This window comes from Anas acuta, chromosome Z (assembly GCF_963932015.1).
Source record: "Anas acuta chromosome Z, bAnaAcu1.1, whole genome shotgun sequence".
Taxonomy (NCBI): domain Eukaryota; kingdom Metazoa; phylum Chordata; class Aves; order Anseriformes; family Anatidae; genus Anas; species Anas acuta.
The window spans coordinates 50098331-50121881 of NC_089017.1; the positions used below are offsets into that span (position 1 = coordinate 50098331).

General features: G+C 43.5%; 1 protein-coding gene across 1 annotated transcript in view; it reads right to left on the reverse strand.

Annotated features, from left to right (window-relative positions):
- Positions 1-2246: 2246 nt before the first annotated feature.
- The window catches only part of SHB (SH2 domain containing adaptor protein B), a 78337-nt gene continuing 57032 nt past the window's right edge, over positions 2247-23551 (reverse strand). Inside the window, 1 exon segment of the mRNA XM_068666480.1 lies at positions 2247-5034. Coding sequence (XP_068522581.1) covers positions 4851-5034 — 184 coding nt within the window. The 3' untranslated portion in view covers positions 2247-4850.

The window sequence follows — 23551 nt, forward strand, 5'->3', positions numbered from 1 at the left end:
TGAGACAGATCTAGGATAATCATTGGGTTTATTCTTCAATAAGAATACAGGCCCTGTGCACCTTGACCTTTAGCTGGCAGGTTAACAGTCCCTTTCTGGTGGCAAAACTGCTTGACCAACGAGAGGGAAGGTGCTGGTATCAGTCCTGCAAATTTGCTTATCTGAGTGGTGTGGATAGCAGTAGGAGCCCTCAGATTTTTCTGAGGCTTGATAGTGTTGTATTGGCTATGCTGTAGGAGTGTTTTGTATTTGGACAGCTGCCTGAAATAGAAGTCATTGACAAAAACATCGCATCAGTTTCATGTAATAGGTAGGCACTGTGAGTTGCTCTGGGCTGAGGAAGGCACTGATAATATGGCACTGATGCAACATTTGATTTTCCTGTACTACTGCAGTTATCAGCACCTAACTGTTACCTGTGCCCCTCCAGTAATAATATTCTCTGTATTAAGCTTAGAAAGAAAACCGAGCTCTGCAAAGCTGCAGTTAAGCTACTGTGTTTGTATCCTGGAACTGGCAGCATCCATAAGTGAAACCCAGGGACTCTGAAAGACATGTGACAAAACCCAGGCAGTGCTTGGATTGATGCTCTTACTGAACTAACCGCAAGGTCCAGAGCACTGAGAGATCATTACAGTGACTTTGAATTGGGGGTACATGGTTCTCAGAGTTAACTCAATGCGTAAGACCAGCAATAACATACTGCAGATAATGGGATTTCACATGGCTGTTTCACACAACCTGCCAGCATCTTTTTCAGTAGGACTTCTACTTGCTTCATTTCAGACACCCAGCTTTGTTCAGCTGCTTCAATTTCGTTCTTACAAGGGACTCCAGCTAGAAGAAATAAAAAAGAAGCAATTTGCAGTGTTTTATGTGTGATCAGTTCAGATGATTAAAAGGGAAAGACTGTACAAAAATCAGGAGACTCTCTACTGTTTGTTCCCTTCCCTCTTCGCTGAGACCAGGAGTGCAGAAAGGTCTGTTTCATTTCTGTTTTGTTTCACAGCCATGAAATAACCCCTCTCCAGGAGTTAGTGCAGCGGTATGTTGGGTGTTTTTAGTTTGTGTTGTTTTTACACAAGCCCCAAGACGTTGCTTGTTCTGCTCCAGCACCACAGCCAGGTACAAGCCAAGGACAGCATGAATTACCAGCAGCAGCAGAGGAGGAGAAGGGCAGACCATCCCGTCTCCCCAGCCACTGAGGACCAATTGATTACCCCAGAGCGTAGCTTAGCACTGCAGAGGGGTGAATATGGCATCTGAGCTTGGAGGAAAGATGGCTTTTGCAGCCACTACCAGCATGACCACGTAGTGTTTGTGTTGACAGCCTGAGCCATCAGAGCAAGAGAACGGGCAAACCCTGAGCCTCACGGGGATAGGGAGGAACCGTACATAAATGTGTCATTCCAAAACTGTTTTTCCTCAGAGTGCAGACTCAGGCCAAGTCCTTTGAGAAGCTACAAGTGTGTGTTTTGTACTTCAGGATTTCAGACAGTCCTGCCCCTCACCATGCATCCTGGCTCCACAGACTTCATTTCACAGTCAGATGATAAGCTATTAGCAAGTACAGAGCCCATGGTGATGGCTGTACCTCTACAAACCTTGAAGATTTTTCCAATTATGAAACGAGCTGTGAGGTGTAATCATGCCTACTGTAACAGCTCAGGACCTTTTACCATTCTGAAGATACTCACCAAAATAGAAGCCTAATTAGCATCTCTTTTAAAATCTGCAGAAGGTAATTCAGCTGCGTTATGCTGTAAACAGCAGTAATGTCATCCCTGAGCATCTCAAGCAACAGGACAGCGATGTCATTCATACATGCACCTGTGCTGCTCTGGCACAGCCCTTGCAGAGCTGCACATTATCCAGAGAATTACTCAGGGCAGAACTGAGCCACCTGATTTCCCAGACTCCAAAACAGACTATAGCCTAATAGCTACTTGCACTACGTAGTTAAGACACAAGCATAAGTTGTTCTGAAAAGCCACTTCAACTGTTCCCTGTTCAAGACAATCTGAGAACACATTAATAATTAGAGGAAGAAAAGGGAGATGTTCATGTTTTTTTTTAAAATAAATTTTTAATGTGCTATATAGGCATGATCACTACGAGATCTTACACCTATATGCAATACTACACACTGCAACACACCGCATTTTCAATGTACATTAAAAAGTCTAGGAAGAATATTCCTTCACTGGAAAAATATCATACAATCACTTAAATAAACAAAGACAACATTACAGTGCAAACAAAATCCTGGTTTTATTTATTCTGCAATTACTGAGTACTTTCTTTCTAAAAGTTTTTTTAAAAAATAATTAAAAAACCTACCCACAGACAACCAACATTTTCTGAGATGATTTCCATTTGCTGAATCATGGTCTGATCCTTGAAACCGTAGTAAACTGTATACATATTTGTATGATGCATATTGACCTGATTTGTGTCAGGTATGGGATCCCAACCCCAAACCTGCAGACGGCAATAAAGTGGCACTGCTGGCTTCAACTGACTTTTGATCAGCCTGTGTCAAGAAAGATTCGGTACAACAGTCCTCTCCACAAACTAAAGAAAGCGTACTTAAGGAAGCCGGGCAAGGTCTCGGTTTACAATGATTTTGGTTTCTTCTGCCAGTTGCTGTTAGAGAGAGCAATTATGCCTACTTCTCCACCACAGAAGCCCGGTCTGTAGAACAGCAACAATGGCAGATTCTCAAAAACGCACTTCAACACGTGAGAAAGGCAAAGTGATATCCTTCTGTCCCAGGAGGCAGGAGGGGGTTGCCAGAGCCACACAGGTAGAGAAACAGACTGCAGCAGATACAATCTGACTCCTAACGTGCATGAGCCCTGCCACCTTCATGAACTCCTGCTCTGACACATGAGCTTTAAAGTGCCTGTACGCTCTTGCCAATTGGGTGATGTTAATGGGAGAGTGAGAGTCTCGTGAAGACATGAGGGAAACACAAAGTGCATGTAGGTGAGTACATAAAAAAAAAGGGGGGGATGTTTGGTTTCTCTTGGAGAGGAATGTTGTCTCTTTGTAAACTTCATTGTACCACCCTTCTCTCAAAAAAAACACAGTAAGAACCTCTGCCTTTAAGTTATGGGTGAGATAGGGGCTGCAAGACCCACTACCGTTGTGGCACAGAGTGACACTGGGCTCCTCATGCATGTGTGATCCGCTCCTGTTCAAACTGTGTTGGATGCCATAAACAGAGCAAGGCAGGCTTAAAAGACAGGCAGCAGAACATTCACCACTGATGACATTACGTGTGACATCCTTCAGGTTCTTATCAGATTAGACAATACAGTGAAGCACTACTTTTACAGGCAGTAAGTGATTACTCCATTACATTTTTCAGATTTGCACTCCTATGCATACATAAAAGAAAAGAGTAGGAAAGAAAGCTGAATTAAATAACACACAATTTCACAGTCCTTTTGCAGTCCGTAGAATACCTAAACTGCATGAAACCAGTTTGCTACTATAACAGCCGATAGGTTAATGCACAACACTCTAGATATAGGTGGGAGATGGCACAAAAGTGATGACTAGCAGGCTATTGAATCCCCAGTTCCAATTTTTGCACAATTACAGTTTTTCACTTATCGCATTCAACGAGCACACAGAGCATGTACCAAACATCTCTCAAGTGGATGGGCACCGAGTTGGCAGGACTGAGGTAGAGAGCAGCTTCTGCAGCGCTTCTTGCTGGCAGTGAATAAAGTACAATGGGGGGGTGGTGTCTGCCTGTGGGGAAAATGAACACTGGCCAGAAAGTGTGTGTCAAGGGACCTTGTTTTAGGAATGTCTTGTACGCTAGAAAGCCAAATTTCTGCTCTGCTGAACACCACCATTCTCACTGGCACAGCTGTACAGGCCAGCCTGTGGAAGGGCAGTGTAACACACACTTGTAAGTCTGCTACCTCAGTGTGACAACTGTTTGCTCCAGATGAAATAAGCAAGTGAAGATTTTGCCTACAAAAGCCTTGTAAAAGCCTTTGACCACCCTCATGCATAAATACTAACCCACATATTAAAATGACTCATTCTCAACTACTTAAAACACCAGGGTGCAACTTCCCCAAACAGAATTAGCCACCTGCATCTATGAATGAAACTTGCAAATGAAGACAGTAACCCTTATAGATTTATTATTGTACCAAAAAAGGATAAAAATATATAATAAGCTACTTTTTAATTATATTCCCTATTCATAAATAATTGATCATGACTTGCTGTCACAAAACTGTTAAGATTTTGTGCCTAATAGGATTTCTGTATCTGACTACCCCATGAAACTTTGGGGTTGGCATAAACTCTGGGCATTAAAAAACAAACCCCACCAAGCTGAGTGACCACAGAGCTGCAAGGACTTGCCTGCTAAGCTCCTTCTCAGGTCCACCAAGAACACCCCAGTGTCCCTCAAGGGCAGGTTACTCTTTCACATGGAGAAGTTTCTCAGGGTAGCAAGAGAACAAACATTGCTGGTGCTTTACAGCTGAGAAGAACTTGTTGATTCGGTTTAAAACAAAGAGTAAGAACTTTCTGTTGGGAAGTATTTTCATTCACAGAGAAGCTCTGGGAAGGCTATCTGTTCCCTTTGCACCAAAGTAAGGTTTCTCTCTCTTACACAGAAGCACAGTTCTAGGGGCATGCTGCAGCATAAGGTTACCACACACACAGTCCCATACACAATTCCGTAGATAGCCCACATGCCCGAGTCTAAAGGCAGCCATTCTCCATCAAAGACTCAAGCACTGAATTCTGGCTATGGATTTAGTGCAACCCAGCTTACCTCTCACCTCCCATCCACAGGAAGGGGTGAGACTAGGGTATTATAGGGTCCGCACAGCCACCGGGTAGAGCAGTGACAAGTGTTCTGCTCCCTTGATAGGCAGCTTTTTTGTGGTGTAGTAGTGGATGACCTCAGGAACGCTGTCGAAGGGAGGGCTGTTCTGACCCAGGATGTATTTTTCTTTGGTTTTCGTCAGTTTCATGTGCATAAAACCTTGACTGCTCCTGCAAGAAAAGCAAAGTGTTAGTTCAGTGTATGGGGAGTAAGGCAGCAACACAACACGCTCATTCATGATGCAGGAGAACAAAATAGTTACCAGGTGATGGGCCAGGACTACTCCAAAAGACAGAGACTGTTACCTGCAAACTCCCGAGGGCAGTCCAACACTAAGGCAACCTAATCCAGTATTTTGTTTTCACCACCTTCACTCTCTGGACCTGAGGACAATGCTGTCTTACCCTGGAACCAGCTCAGAGGCACGCAACAGGACAGCCTGTAATCCTGTTACCCCTCGCTTTTGCTATGAACATTTAATTTTCCTAACAACCAGACATCAGTTATGGACCAAAGGGTGCCATTGGTTTTGGCATATCAGAAGCCTGAGGCTTCTTCACAGCGGCACGTGAAGGGCATGATGGCACAGCACACCTTTGCCTGGTGCTGGGTTTGTGCCCCAGCACCACCTCCACTCCCCACAGGTGTCCTCCAGCACCTGCACCACACGATCACTACAGGAGAAAGCTGCCACGTCTTATCAGCAAGGGGAACTTCACTCCCTGCACAGAGTCACTCTGTCCCTGGCGTTCCTGCTTCCCCTTGGCTTCAGCCCATCCTGCAGCCCTCCTTCTTGCCCTCCGTGCCACAAGTTACCACTGCCAAGTGGTCACCGTTTGATTTTCCCCTTCATTACCAAAAGGAAAGCAGAAGCTTCAGGTTCTGTGATGCACTGGGCAAGTCAGCAGGGCTTTTCTACCATCTCTAAGAGAGAGACTTTCTCGGGCTACTTTTGCTAAAAACACAACTGAGAGGAAATAGAGGAGAGAGATGCTGGGGCACCTGTCACCTGTCCAGAGACACTTAATGAAATACACTCCTCTTCAAGACACCTGCTGATTTTGTATTTTGGCACACTGGTTGAAGTCCTGAACACAGTGCCTGGAGCACTTCATTTTGCCCATTTCCCACGTTGTTCATGAAAGTGAGTGGAAAACAACATGACCTAGTAGTTATGGAAAGAAGCCTTGTGGAATTTGACCAAGACACATAAAAAGTTTCTGCCTTTGGACACAATAAACCCAGGCTGCAGCATGATGTGCCAGAAGAGGAACCCTGTCACGGTGGACAAGACACAGGACGTGGACCAGCAGTCTGCCTCTGGAGCCAAGACAGCCTGCTGCAACCCGGGCTGCGTGGCAAAAGTGCAGCCACCTGGTGGAAGAAAGCAACTCCTTGGGGTCCTGCAGTGAGGACACCACAACAGGCTCAGAGAGGTCAGATTTCCATCCTTACAGGTTTTCTACCTTTGCCTGGACAAAGCACTCATCAACCTGAAGGGCAAGTCCTGCTAGGGTTAGGGGGTACAACTACACACCTCCACATGTCCACTTCCTTCTAGAGTCTTCTAGAAGCCTATGGTTTAATCTTTACCATTTTTTATATTTCCAGAAATCACTAAGCTGAGCTTCTAGTTTAACAACAATTTTTATTTGAAACATTTAGACATATTGGATATTAAGATTAAAAAGATGAAAGAATCAGAAGTAACCTTCAAGTAAACTTCATGGCTCTCAACTAAAATTTTCTTGAAACTGAAAATGTGCTTTGTGCAATTATTTCATAAGAAAGCACAATAAAATCTACCCCTGTCTCAAGCAAGGCACGAAACACCTTCGAAAGAGACCTGAAAGGGTGCAGGTTTTGACATCTGAGAAGTTCAAAGGTGGTGAGATGTCAAACCAGGGTGACAGCAGATACTACAAGTTGCAGACTGTATGCAAGTTGCTCACCTCCTGCTTTTCGTACTCGATCTTTGCCAAGCAGGGATGACAACACCTTGAAACCGTATGCAGAGAAATTTTGCAGTTAATGAGGATGGGGCTGTAGACACGCTGTTGCCCTGTGTTCAGGTCCACCCTAGTCTGACAAAAATGCCTGGAGACAAGCTATCCTGTCCTGGGCAGAAGAACAGTACTGACTCCCGGCAGCAGGGAAGACAGTTTCTTCTGATAAACTTGTGTTTTAGAATAATAAAGGGGTTAGGCTTTTGTTTTCTTCTTCCTTTGGTCTTGCCAGACACAGTGGAGATCATCTCCATCATCCAACTAAAGCCCTGGCCAGCTGGGAGCTATTTCTCTTGGGCTAAGCATCTCTTTACTGCTTCACTCCTTTTAGAGAACTGTTCTGGTTCAGTGGTTAGAGCTTCAGACCATTTGCTTACAAACAAGGGAGTGTTTGTGCTGCTGGTTTTCCCCTTCACTGCAAAGCAGCTGAAGTATGGCAAGCACTAATGGTTCTGTGATTATATTACTGCTCCAAAGCATGTTTATGGTTCACACTGATGCTGCACAAGGCAGCTTGACTAGCGCCATTTCTTATCAAAAGAAGAACCTTCTTGCCCGTTTTTCTCCCTTTAGTAAAACATGTTTGAGGAGCGAACTGCAATCACAGAGAACTCCCCAGCAGGTAACGCATCTCGTTAACCTATGTGATCTTGAAAAGGAAACGCAATGCAACACACATCGCTGCTGGATGTCGCTCTTTATCATAACAAAAAGCAATTTTTGATCAAAAGGGCTATGAAATACTGCTAATGAAATTGACCTTCGTAACAAAACCAATCCACTCCTAAAAAGCGAGATATTTAATAATACATCATGTAATTCTGCAGCTGCTGGTGCCTATCGCCTGCAGCTAATAGGTACCTCTTACACCTCTTACTTTTCCTGGTAATTGCTCAATGAATTTTTCATGAAGAATACAAGCAACACTTACACTAAATCAATTCCTTTCATGGTAGAATGACTTAAAAACCCTTGCATACAAAACTGATATGACTGGAGGTAGAGGGGCCACTCTCTTCTTACATAAACAATAGCCCTCTTAATGTAATCCACATGAAACTTGTGTTCACAGGACCAAAAGCTCCATCCCTAATTTCTGAGATTTCTACCCAATCTCAAGGGTATCTCACCCCCTATCCGTCCTTTTCAAGCAGTCTGTAGATTTTTGAGAGGCAGACTTGCAGTTGTTAAAATCAATAGCGAAGCAAACTGACTTGTGGGGCAAGAGGATTAAGCTGATGACCAAATGACCTCTTCTTGCCATCACTGAATCATCATTTATATCACCACTTCATCACCGCAGCCCTCTCTGACATTCAGCTCATTTAGCCATTGAAAGCTGAATTCCATGAGACTGACGCACTGGGGGATTTTGTTTCCCCAAAGCTCCTCTGTTAAAATTACTGCTAACAGGGATCTTTGTGGAACTTCCCAAATGATTCATCTTTCAGCTGGTCACACGAAGATGAAAAACTGCGCAGGTTACTTCCATTCAGTTACCTTCAGTTATCTTCATTTTTAACTATTTCTATAATTAGAAAGGCCTCTGTCCTTCCGATAGGGGGGATGGAAGCTGAAAGGTGCGCTGTTCGCATAAACTCGTGGCTTCGTGACTGGTGTGACCGGCACAACTTTGGGTTTTTTGATCACGGGAAGGTCTATGCTACACCGGGCCTGATGGCACCGGATGGGATGGGCCTCTCTCGGAGAGGGGTAAGGATCTTGGGTCAGGAGTTGGCAGGGCTGATAGATAGGGCTTTAAACTAGGTAAGAAGGGGGATGGGGCTGAAACAAGGACTGTTGGGGCTGTGCCAGGGGGAACAATGGCAAGGCCGGAGGATAAGGTAAAGGCCCAGCTGAAGTGCATCTACACCAATGCACGCAGCATGGGTAATAAACAGGAGGAGCTGGAAGCCATCGTGCAGCGGGCAGGCTACGACTTGGTTGCCATCACGGAAACGTGGTGGGACCAGTCTCATGACTGGAGTGCTGCGATGCCTGGCTATAGGCTCTTCAGAAGGGACAGGCAGCACAGAAGGGGTGGCGGTGTGGCTCTCTATATTAGAGAGTCTTTCGATGTTGTAGAACTCGAGGCTAGGAATGACAAGATCGAGTCCCTTTGGGTTAGGATCGGCAGGGACAACAAGGCTAGTGTCCTGGTCGGGGTCTGCTATAGACCGCCGAACCAGGATGAGGAGACGGATGAGGAGTTCTACAGGCAGCTGACAGAAGTTGCGAAATCGTCAGCGCTTGTACTCGTGGGGGACTTCAACTTCCCTGACATATCCTGGAAGCACAACACAGCCCAGAGGAAGCAGTCTAGGAGGTTTCTGGAGAAAGTGGAAGATAGCTTCCTGACGCAGCTGATTAGTGAACCTACCAGGGGTGGTGCCCTGCTAGACCTTCTCTTCACAAACAGAGAAGGACTGGTGGAGGATGTGATTGTCGGGAACAGTCTTGGGCAGAGTGACCACGAAATGGTGGAGTTCACTATCCTTGGCGGGGCCAGGAAGGGAACCAGTAAAACCACTGTATTGGACTTTCGGAGGGCTGACTTTGGGCTGCTCAGGACACTAGTTGGTGGAGTCCCATGGGAGGCGGTTCTGAAGGGCAGAGGGGTCCAGGAAGGCTGGGCGCTCTTTAAGAGGCAAATCCTAATGGCGCAGGAGCGGTCTATTCCCATGCGCCCAAAGATGAGCCAGCGGGGAAGAAGACCAGCCTGGCTCAACAGAGAATTGTGGCTTGAGCTTAGGAGAAAAAAGAGGGTTTATAATCTTTGGAAAAAAGGGCAGGCCACTGAGGAGGACTATAAGGATGTAGCGAGGCTGTGCAGGGACAAGATTAGGAAGGCCAAAGCTCGTCTGGAGCTCAATCTGGCTACTGCCGTTAAAGATAATAAAAAACGCTTTTATAAATACATCAACACAAAAAGGAGGACTAGGGAGAATCTCCATCCTTTACTGGATGCAGGGGGAAACTTAGTTACAAGAGATGAGGAAAAGGCGGAGGTGCTCAATGCCTTCTTTGCCTCAGTCTTTAGCGGCAAAACCGGTTGCTCTCTGGATACCCAGTACCCAGAACTGGTGGAAGGGGACGGGGAGCAGGATGTGGCCCTCACCATCCACGAAGAACTGGTTGGTGACCTGCTACGGCACTTGGATGTCCACAAATCGATGGGGCCGGATGGGATCCACCCAAGGGTACTGAGAGAACTGGCAGAGGAGCTGGCCAAGCCCCTATCCATCATTTATCAGCAGTCCTGGCTATCGGGGGAGGTCCCAGCTGACTGGCGGCTAGCAAATGTGACGCCCATCTACAAGAAGGGCCGGAGGGCAGACCCGGGGAACTACAGGCCGGTCAGTTTGACCTCAGTACCAGGGAAGCTCATGGAGCAGATCCTCTTGGGAGTCATCATGCGGCACTTGAAGGGCAAGCAGGCGATCAGGCCCAGCCAGCATGGGTTTATGGAAGGCAGGTCCTGCTTGACGAACCTGATCTCCTTCTACGACAAAGTGACGCGCTGGGTGGACGAGGGGAAGGCTGTGGATGTGGTCTACCTTGACTTCAGCAAGGCTTTTGACACCGTCTCCCACAGCATTCTCCTCAAGAAACTGGCTGCTCTTGGCTTGGACTGGCTCACGCTTCGTTGGGTTAGAAACTGGCTGGATAGCCGGGCCCAAAGAGTTGTGGTGAATGGAGCCAAGTCCAGTTGGAGGCCAGTCACTAGTGGCGTCCCCCAGGGCTCGGTGCTGGGGCCGGTCCTCTTTAACATCTTCATCAATGATCTGGATGACGGCATTGAGTGCACCCTCAGTAAGTTTGCAGATGACACCAAGCTAGGTGCGTGTGTCGATCTGCTCGAGGGTAGGAAGGCTCTGCAGGAGGATCTGGATAGGCTGCACCGATGGGCTGAGGTCAACTGTATGAAGTTCAACAAGGCCAAGTGCCGGGTCCTGCACCTGGGGCGCAATAACCCCAAGCAGAACTACAGGCTGGGAGAGGAATGGTTGGAGAGCTGCCAGGCAGAGAAGGACCTGGGAGTGATGGTGGACAGTCGGCTGAATATGAGCCAGCAGTGTGCTCTGGTGGCCAAGAAGGCCAACGGCATCCTGGCTTGTATCAGAAACACTGTGACCAGCAGGGCTAGGGAGGTGATCGTCCCCCTGTACTCGGCTCTGGTGAGGCCGCACCTCGAGTACTGTGTTCAGTTTTGGGCCCCTCGCTACAAGAAGGACATCGAGGTGCTTGAGCGGGTCCAAAGAAGGGCAACGAAGCTGGTGAGGGGCCTGGAGAGCAAGTCCTACGAGGAGCGGCTGAAGGAGCTGGGCTTGTTCAGCCTAGAGAAGAGGAGGCTCAGGGGTGACCTTATTGCTCTGTATAAGTACATTAAAGGAGGCTGTAGCGAGGTGGGGGTTGGCCTGTTCTCCCATGTGCCTGGTGACAGGACGAGGGGGAATGGGCTAAAGTTACGCCAGGGGAGTTTTAGGTTAGATGTTAGGAAGAATTTCTTTACTGAAAGGGTTGTGAGGCATTGGAACGGGCTGCCCAGGGAGGTGGTGGAGTCACCATCCCTGGAAGTCTTCAAAAGACGTTTAGATGTAGAGCTTAGAGATATGGTTTAGTGGGGACTGTTAGTTTTAGGTCAGAGGTTGGACTCGATGATCTTGAGGTCTCTTCCAACCTAGAAAATTCTGTGATTCTGTGATTCTGTGATTATTCGGTAAGATCTCTGACATCCCTCCATCTGGCACTGGTTTTCTCTTCAAGGCAGTATGTTGGAAAATGGGTAGGAAATAGTTGGCCAGCGAGCCTAATGCTTTCATTGTTGAAAAGCTGGTATTACCCACCTGCACGCTTATCTCATGTCCCACCTCCTTTGTGTCTTCCCCCCATCAGCACATATGCTCCTTCTTCAGCTTTTTGAGTTAGAAGACGTCAGAAACCAGATTTTCCTTTTGCAGATTTTCCCCTTGGTAGTGTGTTGTAGGTGGTTTGAAATACAGGTAGAATTTATTTTATTTATTTTTGTGGAATAGTTGCACAAAAAGACCCACATCCCAGTCTGTTTCTGCCTTTGTATTTATATGGGTTTGGGTTCTCCTCCTAAAAAAGCAGAATGTTTTTCACTGAGTAAAACCCAGTCCGAAGAGGTTTTCACAAAGCAAAACCCAGATTCTGGGTTTCTGAGTTTTTCTGTATGGATGCTGAGGAGTAGAGGTGGCAAGCAGCAGTTATCTGAAATTGACTTCAAAGCTTTGCAATGTCATGCATGCGTGTTCACAAAGGAAAAGGACTGACGGCATTCAGACAATGGACTGATTTGCTGACTGCTAAGGTTTGCAGCCAACATTCATCCACATATTGTTAATGATGGGCTGAGTTTTAGTTTTTGTCCCAACTACTTTCCTGCATGTTCAGAACTCTTCAAACTGAGCATTATTCCAGGCTTACTGCTGGATGAAAGCAAAATTCATTAAGGAGCTGGAGATTATGTTTTCAAATATTTTCCTCCCTCCCTTCCCGACTCTTTTTAAGTTTCCAAAAGTTACCTTGTGAACCTGTTACCTGCTTTCCTTATTCCAAGTAAGCCAACGGAGCCATCACTAGTTGCGGCTAGTCATACAAAACAAGCTACTTCTCATCTTCCAGAGTGAAGAACAGATTAAGTTGGCAGGAGGTGGTCAGGCAGCTGGACCGGCCATTTGTAGGTCCTTTCCAAATGAGCTATTCTATTCTAAAGCCAACTTAGCACCTTGAAACTATGCCCTCCAATTAAGCACTTCCAAGTGTAAAGTAGTCGAAGCTGTTCACATCTCCAGTAAGGATCCTGCTGTGCTGTACATCCCATCCTTCCCCATTTGTTCCTGGTCTGCCCTGGCTTGAAGAAAATCGGTGCCCAGTAACTGGCATGGGCAGAATGTGTCTACACTTGTCTTACCATGCTATTTCTGCTAGCGCAGTGATGAAGATTATAGGAACACTGCTCAGAAAGGAACCTGGAAGTCATACGCCTCCATCTCCTCCTCTAAGCCCTTTGAATTCAAGCCCTGAACTTAGTAAGCAGAGAGATTAGCAAAATTCAAAGCAGAGATAGATGAGGAAAAAGAGCCATGATTTAACTGGCTGTAAATCAGTTTCTGCTTAGTTTTCTAAGTGTTGTTTGAATCCACTTAAATTTTACATGTACAAGCAAAATATGTCCCTGATAGTAAATCATTCTGGTTTTGGAATCTGGATTTCTCAATTTTTTCAAAAGCAATAACTATTAGAGCCTGCCAGGCCTGCCACACAATGAGCAGAACCTAAATGACAATCCCAAATTCACACATTCATGAAAGCCAGGACCTTAAATAGATCTCGCACAAGACTTTTGCAACAAAAGATGCTGGAACCTTACTTGCTTAACTCATTTAACACATTGTTACACTGGGGCTTCCAAATAGTGCTAGGATTTCTGAAATGTTGCAATGGCTCCATCCCAAGTTTTTGTTCAGCTGAGGCTGACAGAACAGCGACAGTGACGTGACAGCAACACTACCAACCATATTCACTCCTTCCTTATTTCCACCATTCCCATGAGTTTCAATTGTAGAACAGGAAAACTCCTAGACACTGACCCCTGCACCAAACTGCTTTGGAAGTCTCAAGGACAGGTGTTTATACAGACACAATCCTTGATATATGACTAATAGTCACACCTTGTTTAAAATGTTTTGTAACACAACCATAAAACCAAGCGACTTTGAATTAGAGCTTTCCCACACGTTTTCCTTCAGTTTTCAAAACCCAGTGAGGATGGGAACAGAGATTGTGCAGACAGCTCGTCAGACTGTGCTTTGTTTGATCTTATGCCTGAATTGTGTTAAAAGAGCATTCACGAAATATTAATTGGATACTAAACCTAGTATTTTTTTCAAAAAAAATGTGAATAGCTATGAAACATTATTCATGCTCACAATCAGGAAAACTGGCCAAGCCTTCCAAACATTGGTTTTGCTGGTGAAAGTGCTGTTTTGTCAGAACAGATTTTCTGCATCAAGGCATCCATTTTAATAAATGTCAGTTGGGCAGGGAAAAAAGCAGCATTCCAATAACATCAGAAAAAGCATTGTAGCAGTGCTGGAAATGTTTTGGTTTTCCATCCTGAAACAGTTTTCTGTTTCAAAATTTTATTTTATATTGTATGTTGTCACTTTGAACAAAACCGACATTTCAGGGAAACCTACAGCAACAAAGAAATAAATTAAAATTTCTAAGATACAAAATCCAGCATTTCTTTTTTCCTCTACATGAGTGATCACTTCAAAAAAAACCAAAACTCCTTTACTGGAGACAGCCAAGAGGCTTACCTGGGTATATTTTTTTCTGGCTTATTTCTATTTTTCAAGCACAGAACACATGACACTATCGTTCTGCATCTGGCAACCACTGTTACTGTCTAGTAGTAGTGCCAGGCAGTGCTAGGTTAAAGGTTGGACTTGATGATCTTAAGAGGTCTTTTCCTACACAACTTATTCTACGACTCTGTGACTTCTGTAGAAGTGGCAAAATTCCTGCCTGCAAACAGCCTGCTCCCTATCAGTTGTTTACACTGACAGCAGTCTAGAAATAAATATTAAAATACTTTTATTAAATTTCTTATTTAGAGAGTTATGAAAAATCTCTAATCTCTAAAATCTCCCTAACTCTTTTAAATTGACAGGAGAGAACTAGGATTTTATTTATGTCACAACAGTTGTTTTCTAATAATATTTTATGCGTTTTAAATTAGGTAAAAGGTATGAAGTGTGGCACTGATCTGAAGACTATTACCTGTCCAGAGTTCTCAGTTTTTGAAAACAGGATCTCTTCTACAGATCAATCCTGAAATTTCATAGGTGACGACAGCTTTTATTGTGTTCCTTCTGCCATTTAGGGAAAACCACGCACCTGTTTATAAGCCCCCGGGATCAGTGTTTCAATACACACCACCCTCCACAAACGAAACAAAAGCCTCTGAAGTCAGCTCTGTTCTCCCCCACTGGTTATGACAATTCAGAAATTATCTGACAGAGCAGAAAGCAAAGACCATTCTTGCTTGTACTCACAGTTTGCCCATTTAGCTGACTCACAAAATGATCTTATACTAAAATTTAAAATTAGCCACATTTCCCCAAACTGAAAAGTAAGTCAGGAAACGGAGAGCAGGCGTGGTGTACAGCATTGCAAAGGGCCTTGGAAAAAGCAGATCCTTACTGAAACTGTTAAATGTCAGCACTGGGAACCTTAGAAAATTGTCATAAGCCAACCACTTGAACAGTGGCAGAGCCTCTCGAGTTCCTGATAAAACTTTGTAAAGGGTTGAATACCACATATCCCCTGTGGCCAGAACAGCCTCAAAAACAGCAAATAAACAGGGCTACAGGCAATTACATTCAGGGTTTTGAGACAAGTTTAAATATTGGAGCAGATTTCAGGAGGATCAAAAACATATGGTATTACTCTTCAGGACCCCAGGCTGGAGACTTTTATTACAGTAAATAAACATTCAGCAGTACTACTAATTCTGAAATTACCCACCATTCATTCCAGAGAAAAGGAGCCATTACCACCCATCAAGCAGGCATACTTCATTCACTGTCAAATCACTGGATTTCCTCTTCCAACACACTTACCAGTATTTGGATAGAAATCAGCCATCTAAATCCGCCAGCTGTTTTCATGCAGTCTAAATGAGCTCTAGCCAAATGAACCCATAGAGGCTCTTGCCCCTTACATTGTTAGAGAAAGCAGTCAACTTTTATCCCTGCCAGGCAGCACAACTGAGTATCAAGTTTGTAACCTTCCAATTACAAGGCAGAATACTACCAAAATGCCAGCAAATTATTATTATTATTATTATTTAAACTCCTACGACATCATTATGTGCTTGTGGCTCTGCCTCTGGACTTGCTCCCATGTTGACTTCTCTCTTTTATGTGGGGTCCTTACACCAGCTGCGGTGTCCAGATACAGCCTTGCTGGTGCCCTGTACACCAAGGAGTAACTTTTTTGATCTACTGCCTCTGCTTTAGCTGCTAGAGCCCAGCAGGTGGCTGAATTTCATTGAGCAAGGCTGAAACGTAGCACAGCTTACAAAGGGAGATGTTCCAGTGCTGCAGTTCATGATGTATCTCTACGAGTTGTGCCTGAACACCTGAAATACTTGTGAGATGGCTCTCCTCTTGCCTCTATATATCTACCTCCACCTCTTCTACCACCCTACATGCTAATAAAAAATAGACCTAATACTAAGGAGCTGCAACAGGGTGTTTCAATGGCAACAGTGACACAGCCACCATGAGTAGGGGTCTCAAGTTTTTTATGTAATTAAAAACAGGTTTACAGAAAGAGTGGGAGAGTATCACTGGGCCAAACACCTCCTGCCCTGAAGGCACACGCTATTCATGTGTCTGGCCCTCTTCAAAGACCACAGAACACGAAGCTTTCCTAATGCTGGAGGAGATGGTATTCAAAGACTTCTCCATTGTGCAGTATTTGGTTATATTAAATGAAATTGAGCAAGTGCTACCACCTAACTTTTCAAAAGTAGGTAATATTTGTACAGATTTCCATTGCCAGACATCGCTGTATTTTGGAAAACCTATTCTTCCGTTTTTGCCAGAGAGAAGAAAACCATAAAAAAATAATAATAAAAAAAAATAGAGCAGAGCTGCCTCTCTGTTTCAAAACTGGCGACATGACGCTACACAATAGACTCTACATCACTGTCACAATCTAAATACAAAAATCTGTGTATTTTTTCCTTCCTTTTGCTCCATATCAGAAATGTGCAATGTTGAATTGAAAAAATGCTAACTCGCACATACACACTGGTGAAGGTTGCTGAGGGGCACAACCACACCTAAAATACAACAGTGAATATGAATGCCTAGGGAATGTGAGCAACAGCTAAATGGGGATAGATGCTTCATCTTCTGCCCAAGAATAATCTGAAAGATACAGACCTACATGGTTACTAGAGCTTATCTCATCCCACAAAGCAATTCCACATCCCACTAACCTGATTAACTACTTCCCTATTTTTATGACTAAGTAGAATCATTTTTGCCTAAACAATAAGGAAAACACAGGGTCATCAATCAAGCAATGCAACCACAGAAGACAGAAGTAACTCACTGGATTTCAGTATCAACCCAGTCTGATATTGGAACCCTTGCTTCAATGAACCAGAATGTAAGAAGCAGTGCTCCTGGATATTGAAACAAGAAGTACCTTTGGCTCCTGTACCAATAGGTTTGGAACTGCAGTTTACAAAAATCAGTTTCAGTTCTCCATTTGAGAACCATTTGTAGCTAGCAGTTTAGTAAACCCTTGAAAAGCTTTTTCCATGGGGTTATTATTATTATTTTTTAAACTAAATTAAATCTTCATCTTTCTATTCTCTAATGTGATTGATTTATGCATTGTTACACAAAGAGGTCCATTTTATTATTTGTCCCTGAATATGACATTTTTCTTTAAAAAAAAAAAAAAAAAAAAAAACATTTTGCAGCAAGAGCATTAGTAGCACAGTTCCAGAAGCTTAACACTGGAATTCACAGTCTTCTTCCAGTCAATGACCATATATATAATCTTACAAGTCAGCCACATTCATGGAAGAGCTTGCTGTCTACACAGATCAGAGAATTTTCCAGGAATTGAAATTTGAATATTAAGTGCTTTGCACAAAACATGGACATACTGTGAGTTTACTCATACGTACATATGTGGGTTTATATAAATTCAAATTTTCCCCAGTGTTTTCCCTATAGATGTTATCTCTCCCTCAAAAATGTGTACTACTTTATTGCATGGAGTCACTCCCATGGGTCAACAGATATTCTGCCTGCCTCTCAGCTCTCCCTATCACGAGCTGAGATGTATGTCAACTTTCCCATCTGCTGTAAGAACCAGCTGGAGACTGACTACCCTTTCATACTGCAGTGGATCGTGGATGGTCCATAAGACATTGTGCTGCTTCTGCTCCTGTTGCTGATCTACTGCTTGATCCTGGAGAGATCATCACCTCTGTGCCCTCATCCTCCAGCTCACATAACATACCTGTCCAATACTGGGGCTTCTGGAGCTCTCCTGATGTGCCTGCCTGCCTGTTAGGATGGTTAATGGTCTGAGGAATAGAAACTGTGTGCTTTATCAGTTACGGGCACATGAGGAAAGGGACGTGAAGGAAGAACAAACCCCCCACCCCCCACAACAATGATAAAAAATAAAGGGAACCCACAGTCACTAGATTTGTCCCACCAGAGGGTTTACTGTATCCCCTGCTCACAAATTGTTGTGAAAAGCTTATATTCCACAGGGAAAAGAAGAAAAAAAAAAAAGTAGTAAAAGCAACATAAAAGCTTCTCAGGCATGCCACCATACTTGTACCAGCCAAACCTGTGTTAGCAAGTGTGAAGAACCACAGCCAGGATGCTCAGAGTATTGGGAGGACGTCAACCACAGACAGCCAGGTACACTTCAGAACATTAAAGTATAATAAAATTGAGGAAAGGGTTAAAGAAAGTAACAGCAAGATATACCACAATTAGATGACGAAGAACAAATTTAATAATTAGATTTTGCAAATCTACTCCAATGCACTGACAGAGCAAGACCGGAAGGCCCACCTCCACAGCCTTCAGCTTCAGCACTGCTTTCCCACATTACACATATAGTCACACCAGTCACAGCATATCCATTTCTTTAGGTCTCTGCTGCTGCCTGAACTTCCATTTCAGTATGCCTGATCTGAGGATACAGGCCTAAGGCAGTACCCAGAGGCAGCCTGAGCATCCCCAGAGAAAATACACAATCAAGCTGGACTCTGAGATGCAACTCTAGTATGTATCCCAGTTCTCCTGTTGCAACACGAACCCCTTCATTTTGGCTGGAGACCAATGACTGCACACCAACAGGTTTTACTTGGGTCTGTGCCCAGCCGTGGGGCAGTACTCCCTTCTCTCCCATACCTCAGACAGTCGTCCATAATTTTATGAGTCTTTCTTTGTTACACTTAAATACGTTGTTTGTTTTTCCAGCACGGTTTTACAGTCCTGGAGACCTAGCCAAGCCTCAAAGGATTCAATCTTGGTCCAGGACAGACAAAACAGACACTCCTGGAGTTACCGACTGTAGTCTATCCAGTAACTGGTTGTCTTCTGTTTATAGGATGGGGACATCCTATAGGTCTTTCCCCTCTTTCTGGGGGAAAGAGGTAGGTACCACAGGAGATGAGTGAGTCCAGAACCAGCCTCTCTGAGGTGCAAGCTCAGGGAGTCTGAGTCATATAAAATATGCAAGGATAATAGGATAAAGCACAAACACACAGATGGAAATAAGTTCTTGGGTCCCCTGTATGCCTAGTGATAGACTGCCCTACTAAGCACGGTTTTTTGTCACTCAAGATTGTATCTTTGCCCAGACCTGTAATTTAGCTATATGTCACTGAGTGAATAATAATAATAATAATAAAAAAAAAAACAACACAAATTCCTTCTCACCATATAAAATCAGTTTTATCGACTGCTATCCGTTTTCCTGCCTGCAGGCATTCTGCAAGAGACTCACAGATAAATGTAGATGTTGCAAGAATCATCCACGAAGCCATTCACAACTTAGATATAACTCAAGTATGAAACATGCTATTCTTCCTTACCTGCTGGCCTGAAAAAGATACTGATGCTCCATGCCAGCCTCACTGTCATCTTGTGACAATACTATGGCTGCAGCTTGTTATTATTGACAGAAATACTCTTAGGAAAGAAAGGTTGCAGATGTTTTTGAAAGGGGAAGACAATACTTGTTTTCTAAAATGTGTTGCTCTGGTACGTGGTTCTAGTTGGACAGTTGCAACTTCAACCAATGTACATTTGAATTATTAGAGATTTGTTTAGCTGGCAATAGCAATAAAATACCGAGCCCTCACTCTGTTCATAGTTTTATTTAACACAGTGTCCTATTCTGGCACTGATGTATATGTGAAAAGGAGACTTTACGGATAAATTAATGTGCTGCTTCACTGCAACCATGACAACACCCTACAAATTAGAAATGTTTCATTTATTTATTAACCTACCAGATTATTCTCTTATTTTCTATTTGTTCTAGCAGAACATGGTTGTACTACATAACAGCAATGGCTGGGCAAATGTGAATGTAACTTGCATTTTGTTCCCTCTCCCTCACAGGAGCAAGGTAATACTGAAACAAAAAGAACAAAGATCAAGCTATAATCAAACTTTATGGAGTATTCCCAAAGTCTTGTAAAGCGTTTGGGAAGAGACATGTCTCCAGTGAGACTTTCAAGTAAATTCTGGTGCAGGTAATAACACACTGCAAGCAGAAGGAACCTCCTTTCTTCACATGTCAGGGAAAATGCCACCTACTCTCTGGTCAGCAATAAAGGCCCCAGCCTTTCCTTCAAAACATACCACCATGGCACATGGCTGGCAATCAGAACACCCCTTAATTTTCAAGGTAAAGAAAACGCTCTCACAGGTAGAGAGAATAAATAGCACAGTGTGGAGAGTAACACATTATCCAGCAAGCAGCTTACATGGGAAAAAATAAATAAATCAAACAGAAGTTACTGTAATGGTACCAGAAACAGCGGCACAGTTTTGGGGAAACAGGGCTAGTAGACTTGTGGTCCAAAAGCCTCCGAGAAACAGACATCAAATACCTGGCTGCTGCTCCCATGGGACATGATGACTATGAACATAATCACAGAACTGTAGGTCTTGAGGACAGTCTATATCCCAGCACAACCTCCTATAATCACTTTGAATTTACTTGACAATGAATTTACTGAAATTGTGGCAAGAAATAGTTAACAACTGCAGTCACCTTCAAAGCCAGTAGTCTCACATTAGCGTAGGCCTGTGCTCTAACCCTAGCATCACAGACTGCTTCCTGCAAGGTCAATCCATGGAAAAAGTGCACACTGCACAGACCATACCAGGGCAGGACCTGGGGCAAGTATGTATGGCAAGTTTAAGCACAAGCCGAAGGATGCTCACAAGCATGGATGCTCACAAATTATTTACAGAAAACTGCTCATTTTTTCCACTCTTACATTCACTATCTCCAGAGCTATGATTCAAGAACCATATCCCAACAAAATTATTATAGGCAAATGTAACAAATGACAAGGTTGCAAGTTGATAACAAGAAAGCAAGAAAACAAAAAAAAGAATTACATATGCCTGGTGACAATTAATTTTGTGCTACTGCTTTATTAACATGCTTACCTGATAATTATCATGTATCTTTATAGTGTGCTACCAGATGCAGTGCAGTCAGGACTTGCCATTTCATCATAAACATACCAATAAAATAAAGCAGCAGTTTAATGTTGAAATTGTTCTGAACTTCATTTGACTGTACACATCCAGCAACATCCAAAAGCCTCCATATTTACAAGTCTCTTACACCTGCAGAAGACCTCAAGCACCCCCAAGCCTGCCTGCCAAAGGAAAAGTGAGCAAAGCCTGTTTTTAACATGTTTTTTTGCAAGTCCTGATGCAGCCCCATGCAATATGAGGATGGTATGCTGGACTGGTACAGCAACACAAATCATGTTCTGCATAGCAGTAGAAGGACAAGCACATTGTTACAAAGTCTTGGCATTACTGAGGACACTGCTATAAAGCATCCACACACAACCTCATGCATGCTCACACCAGCAGCACGATGCCTGCAGCTCCTTCATTTTTATTTCAATTTTAATTTTTTTGATGTGAGATCCAGTCTCATGTTCTATTGGTGATGACAGAAATCTGCCTGCCACTAATAACTTAACCTTGCATTTGAATGTTCCAGGGGCTCTTTCCTGCAAACAGAAGTAAATTGTACTTGTGGCAGCATATACAAGGTTGTATGTTTCCTCAGTCTAGTTTGAGGAAGGGATAGCTGATTACCATTGTGTCTGTGGTTAATTCGGCCAATTACCCCATGAACACCTTGTATTGAGCACTTTATGAGCTACACATTTGTTCTGGTGAAAATGGGAAGCGAAACAGATCGTCTCAAATCTGACTAAAAGATGGGGCACTGGGACAAGCACAAAGCCATCTGAGCACTGTCAGCCCTGCTGGTATACTTCTTAGTCCCTTCACTTGAGTCAACAAAACTGTGAAAAAAACACATGGGCTTGAAATCTCTCATCATTACAGAGGGGAAGACTTAAACTAGACACCCAACGTGACAGAATGCACATCAGCAATACATGACAGTCACTTCAATTCATGCTCATGAACTCTACCACTTGGAAGGATATCAAGAAAAATAGGTATTTGCCGTAATGCCCAGAGACGGGATTGGTAGGGAAATATACAGCAAACAACAACAAAAAAAACGTCACCAGAACACAAAATGAGTTTGAAATTAAAGCTCACAATGGGGAGAACAACAAATATTAAAAAGGAAACATAGCTAGTGCCAAATTCAGAGAAAGTTCAATGGAAATAGGTGAAAATTGCATATTATAGAAACGAGTACAAACAATGCATTTCAAATTTCAACAAAGGATGTAGGAATTAAGAGGTCCTGCAAGACAAATGCTAATAAGGATGTAAGATCACGTGGCAATGAAATGAAGAGATTTGTCTGACCTCAAGTTAAGGATAGAGGGGTGCAAAATAACCTCATCAGAGACTGATCAGTTGCCTCCGGGTAAAAGAATCATAACCCCAAACAGCAGCATATGCTTGGCACTTTGAAGGGCTAGTTTCCTACAGCTAAAACTAGTGATAAACCAGGTTGAAACATTTCCTCACAAGGATTGCGAGTGAAACCTGAAAACTGTCTAATAACTCACCTTTTTGAGCTTAATGAACAAGAATTCTTCCATTACCAAAACTTTCCGAAGCCTTACTTTTTTTTTTTTTCTTTTTTTTTTTTTTTAATAACCATCCTCCTTGAGAGGGGATGCAAAAAGAACAATGAATTATACATTTAGTGTCCTGAATGGGGGAAGAAAGGGAAGAGAACCTTATGGCAATGAGAAGGAATCAGGTGCCAGGGAACACCAGAACTGAACGTGAACTTTGCGAGTGGTCTACAGATGGTAATGGTCAGTGAGATGGCAAGTAAAACTTACGCATGTTGCTAGCAGAGCAAGCAAGTTTTCATGGTAACTGGCATATATGGTTAAATTATGTTATTTTTTATTTAACTAGATACTTAAAACATTGTTTGCATTTGCCGGATATCAAAAGAGCTCATTAAAAAAAAAAAAAAAAAAAAAAGGAAAAATGGCTAATGGACAAGACATGAACTCTTAAGTACAATACCATGGGCTTAAGAGGATTTTGCGGGTTCTGGAGGAGCCATGGAAGAATGATCAACATCACAGGGAGCTGATACACAGATAGCAGACAGCATCAGGAGGCCAGGGCAGGCACTGGTTTTGACAAATGTATGGAAGGGGAGCTGGAAAGTACCAAAACCACTTTTCTTACACTACAGAAAATGCAGAGTGGAGTTAAGTCATTTAGCTGTCTTATTATTGAGCTGTCTTATTTAATTATTAAATTATTATTGATTGTCTTATTATGGGGAGATTTAAGATAAATGCCATCAGGAAATCTGGTTTAGAAAATCCTGAAATACACTACAGGGACATTAAGGGCCAGCATCCAGATGTCTAAATTTGGAA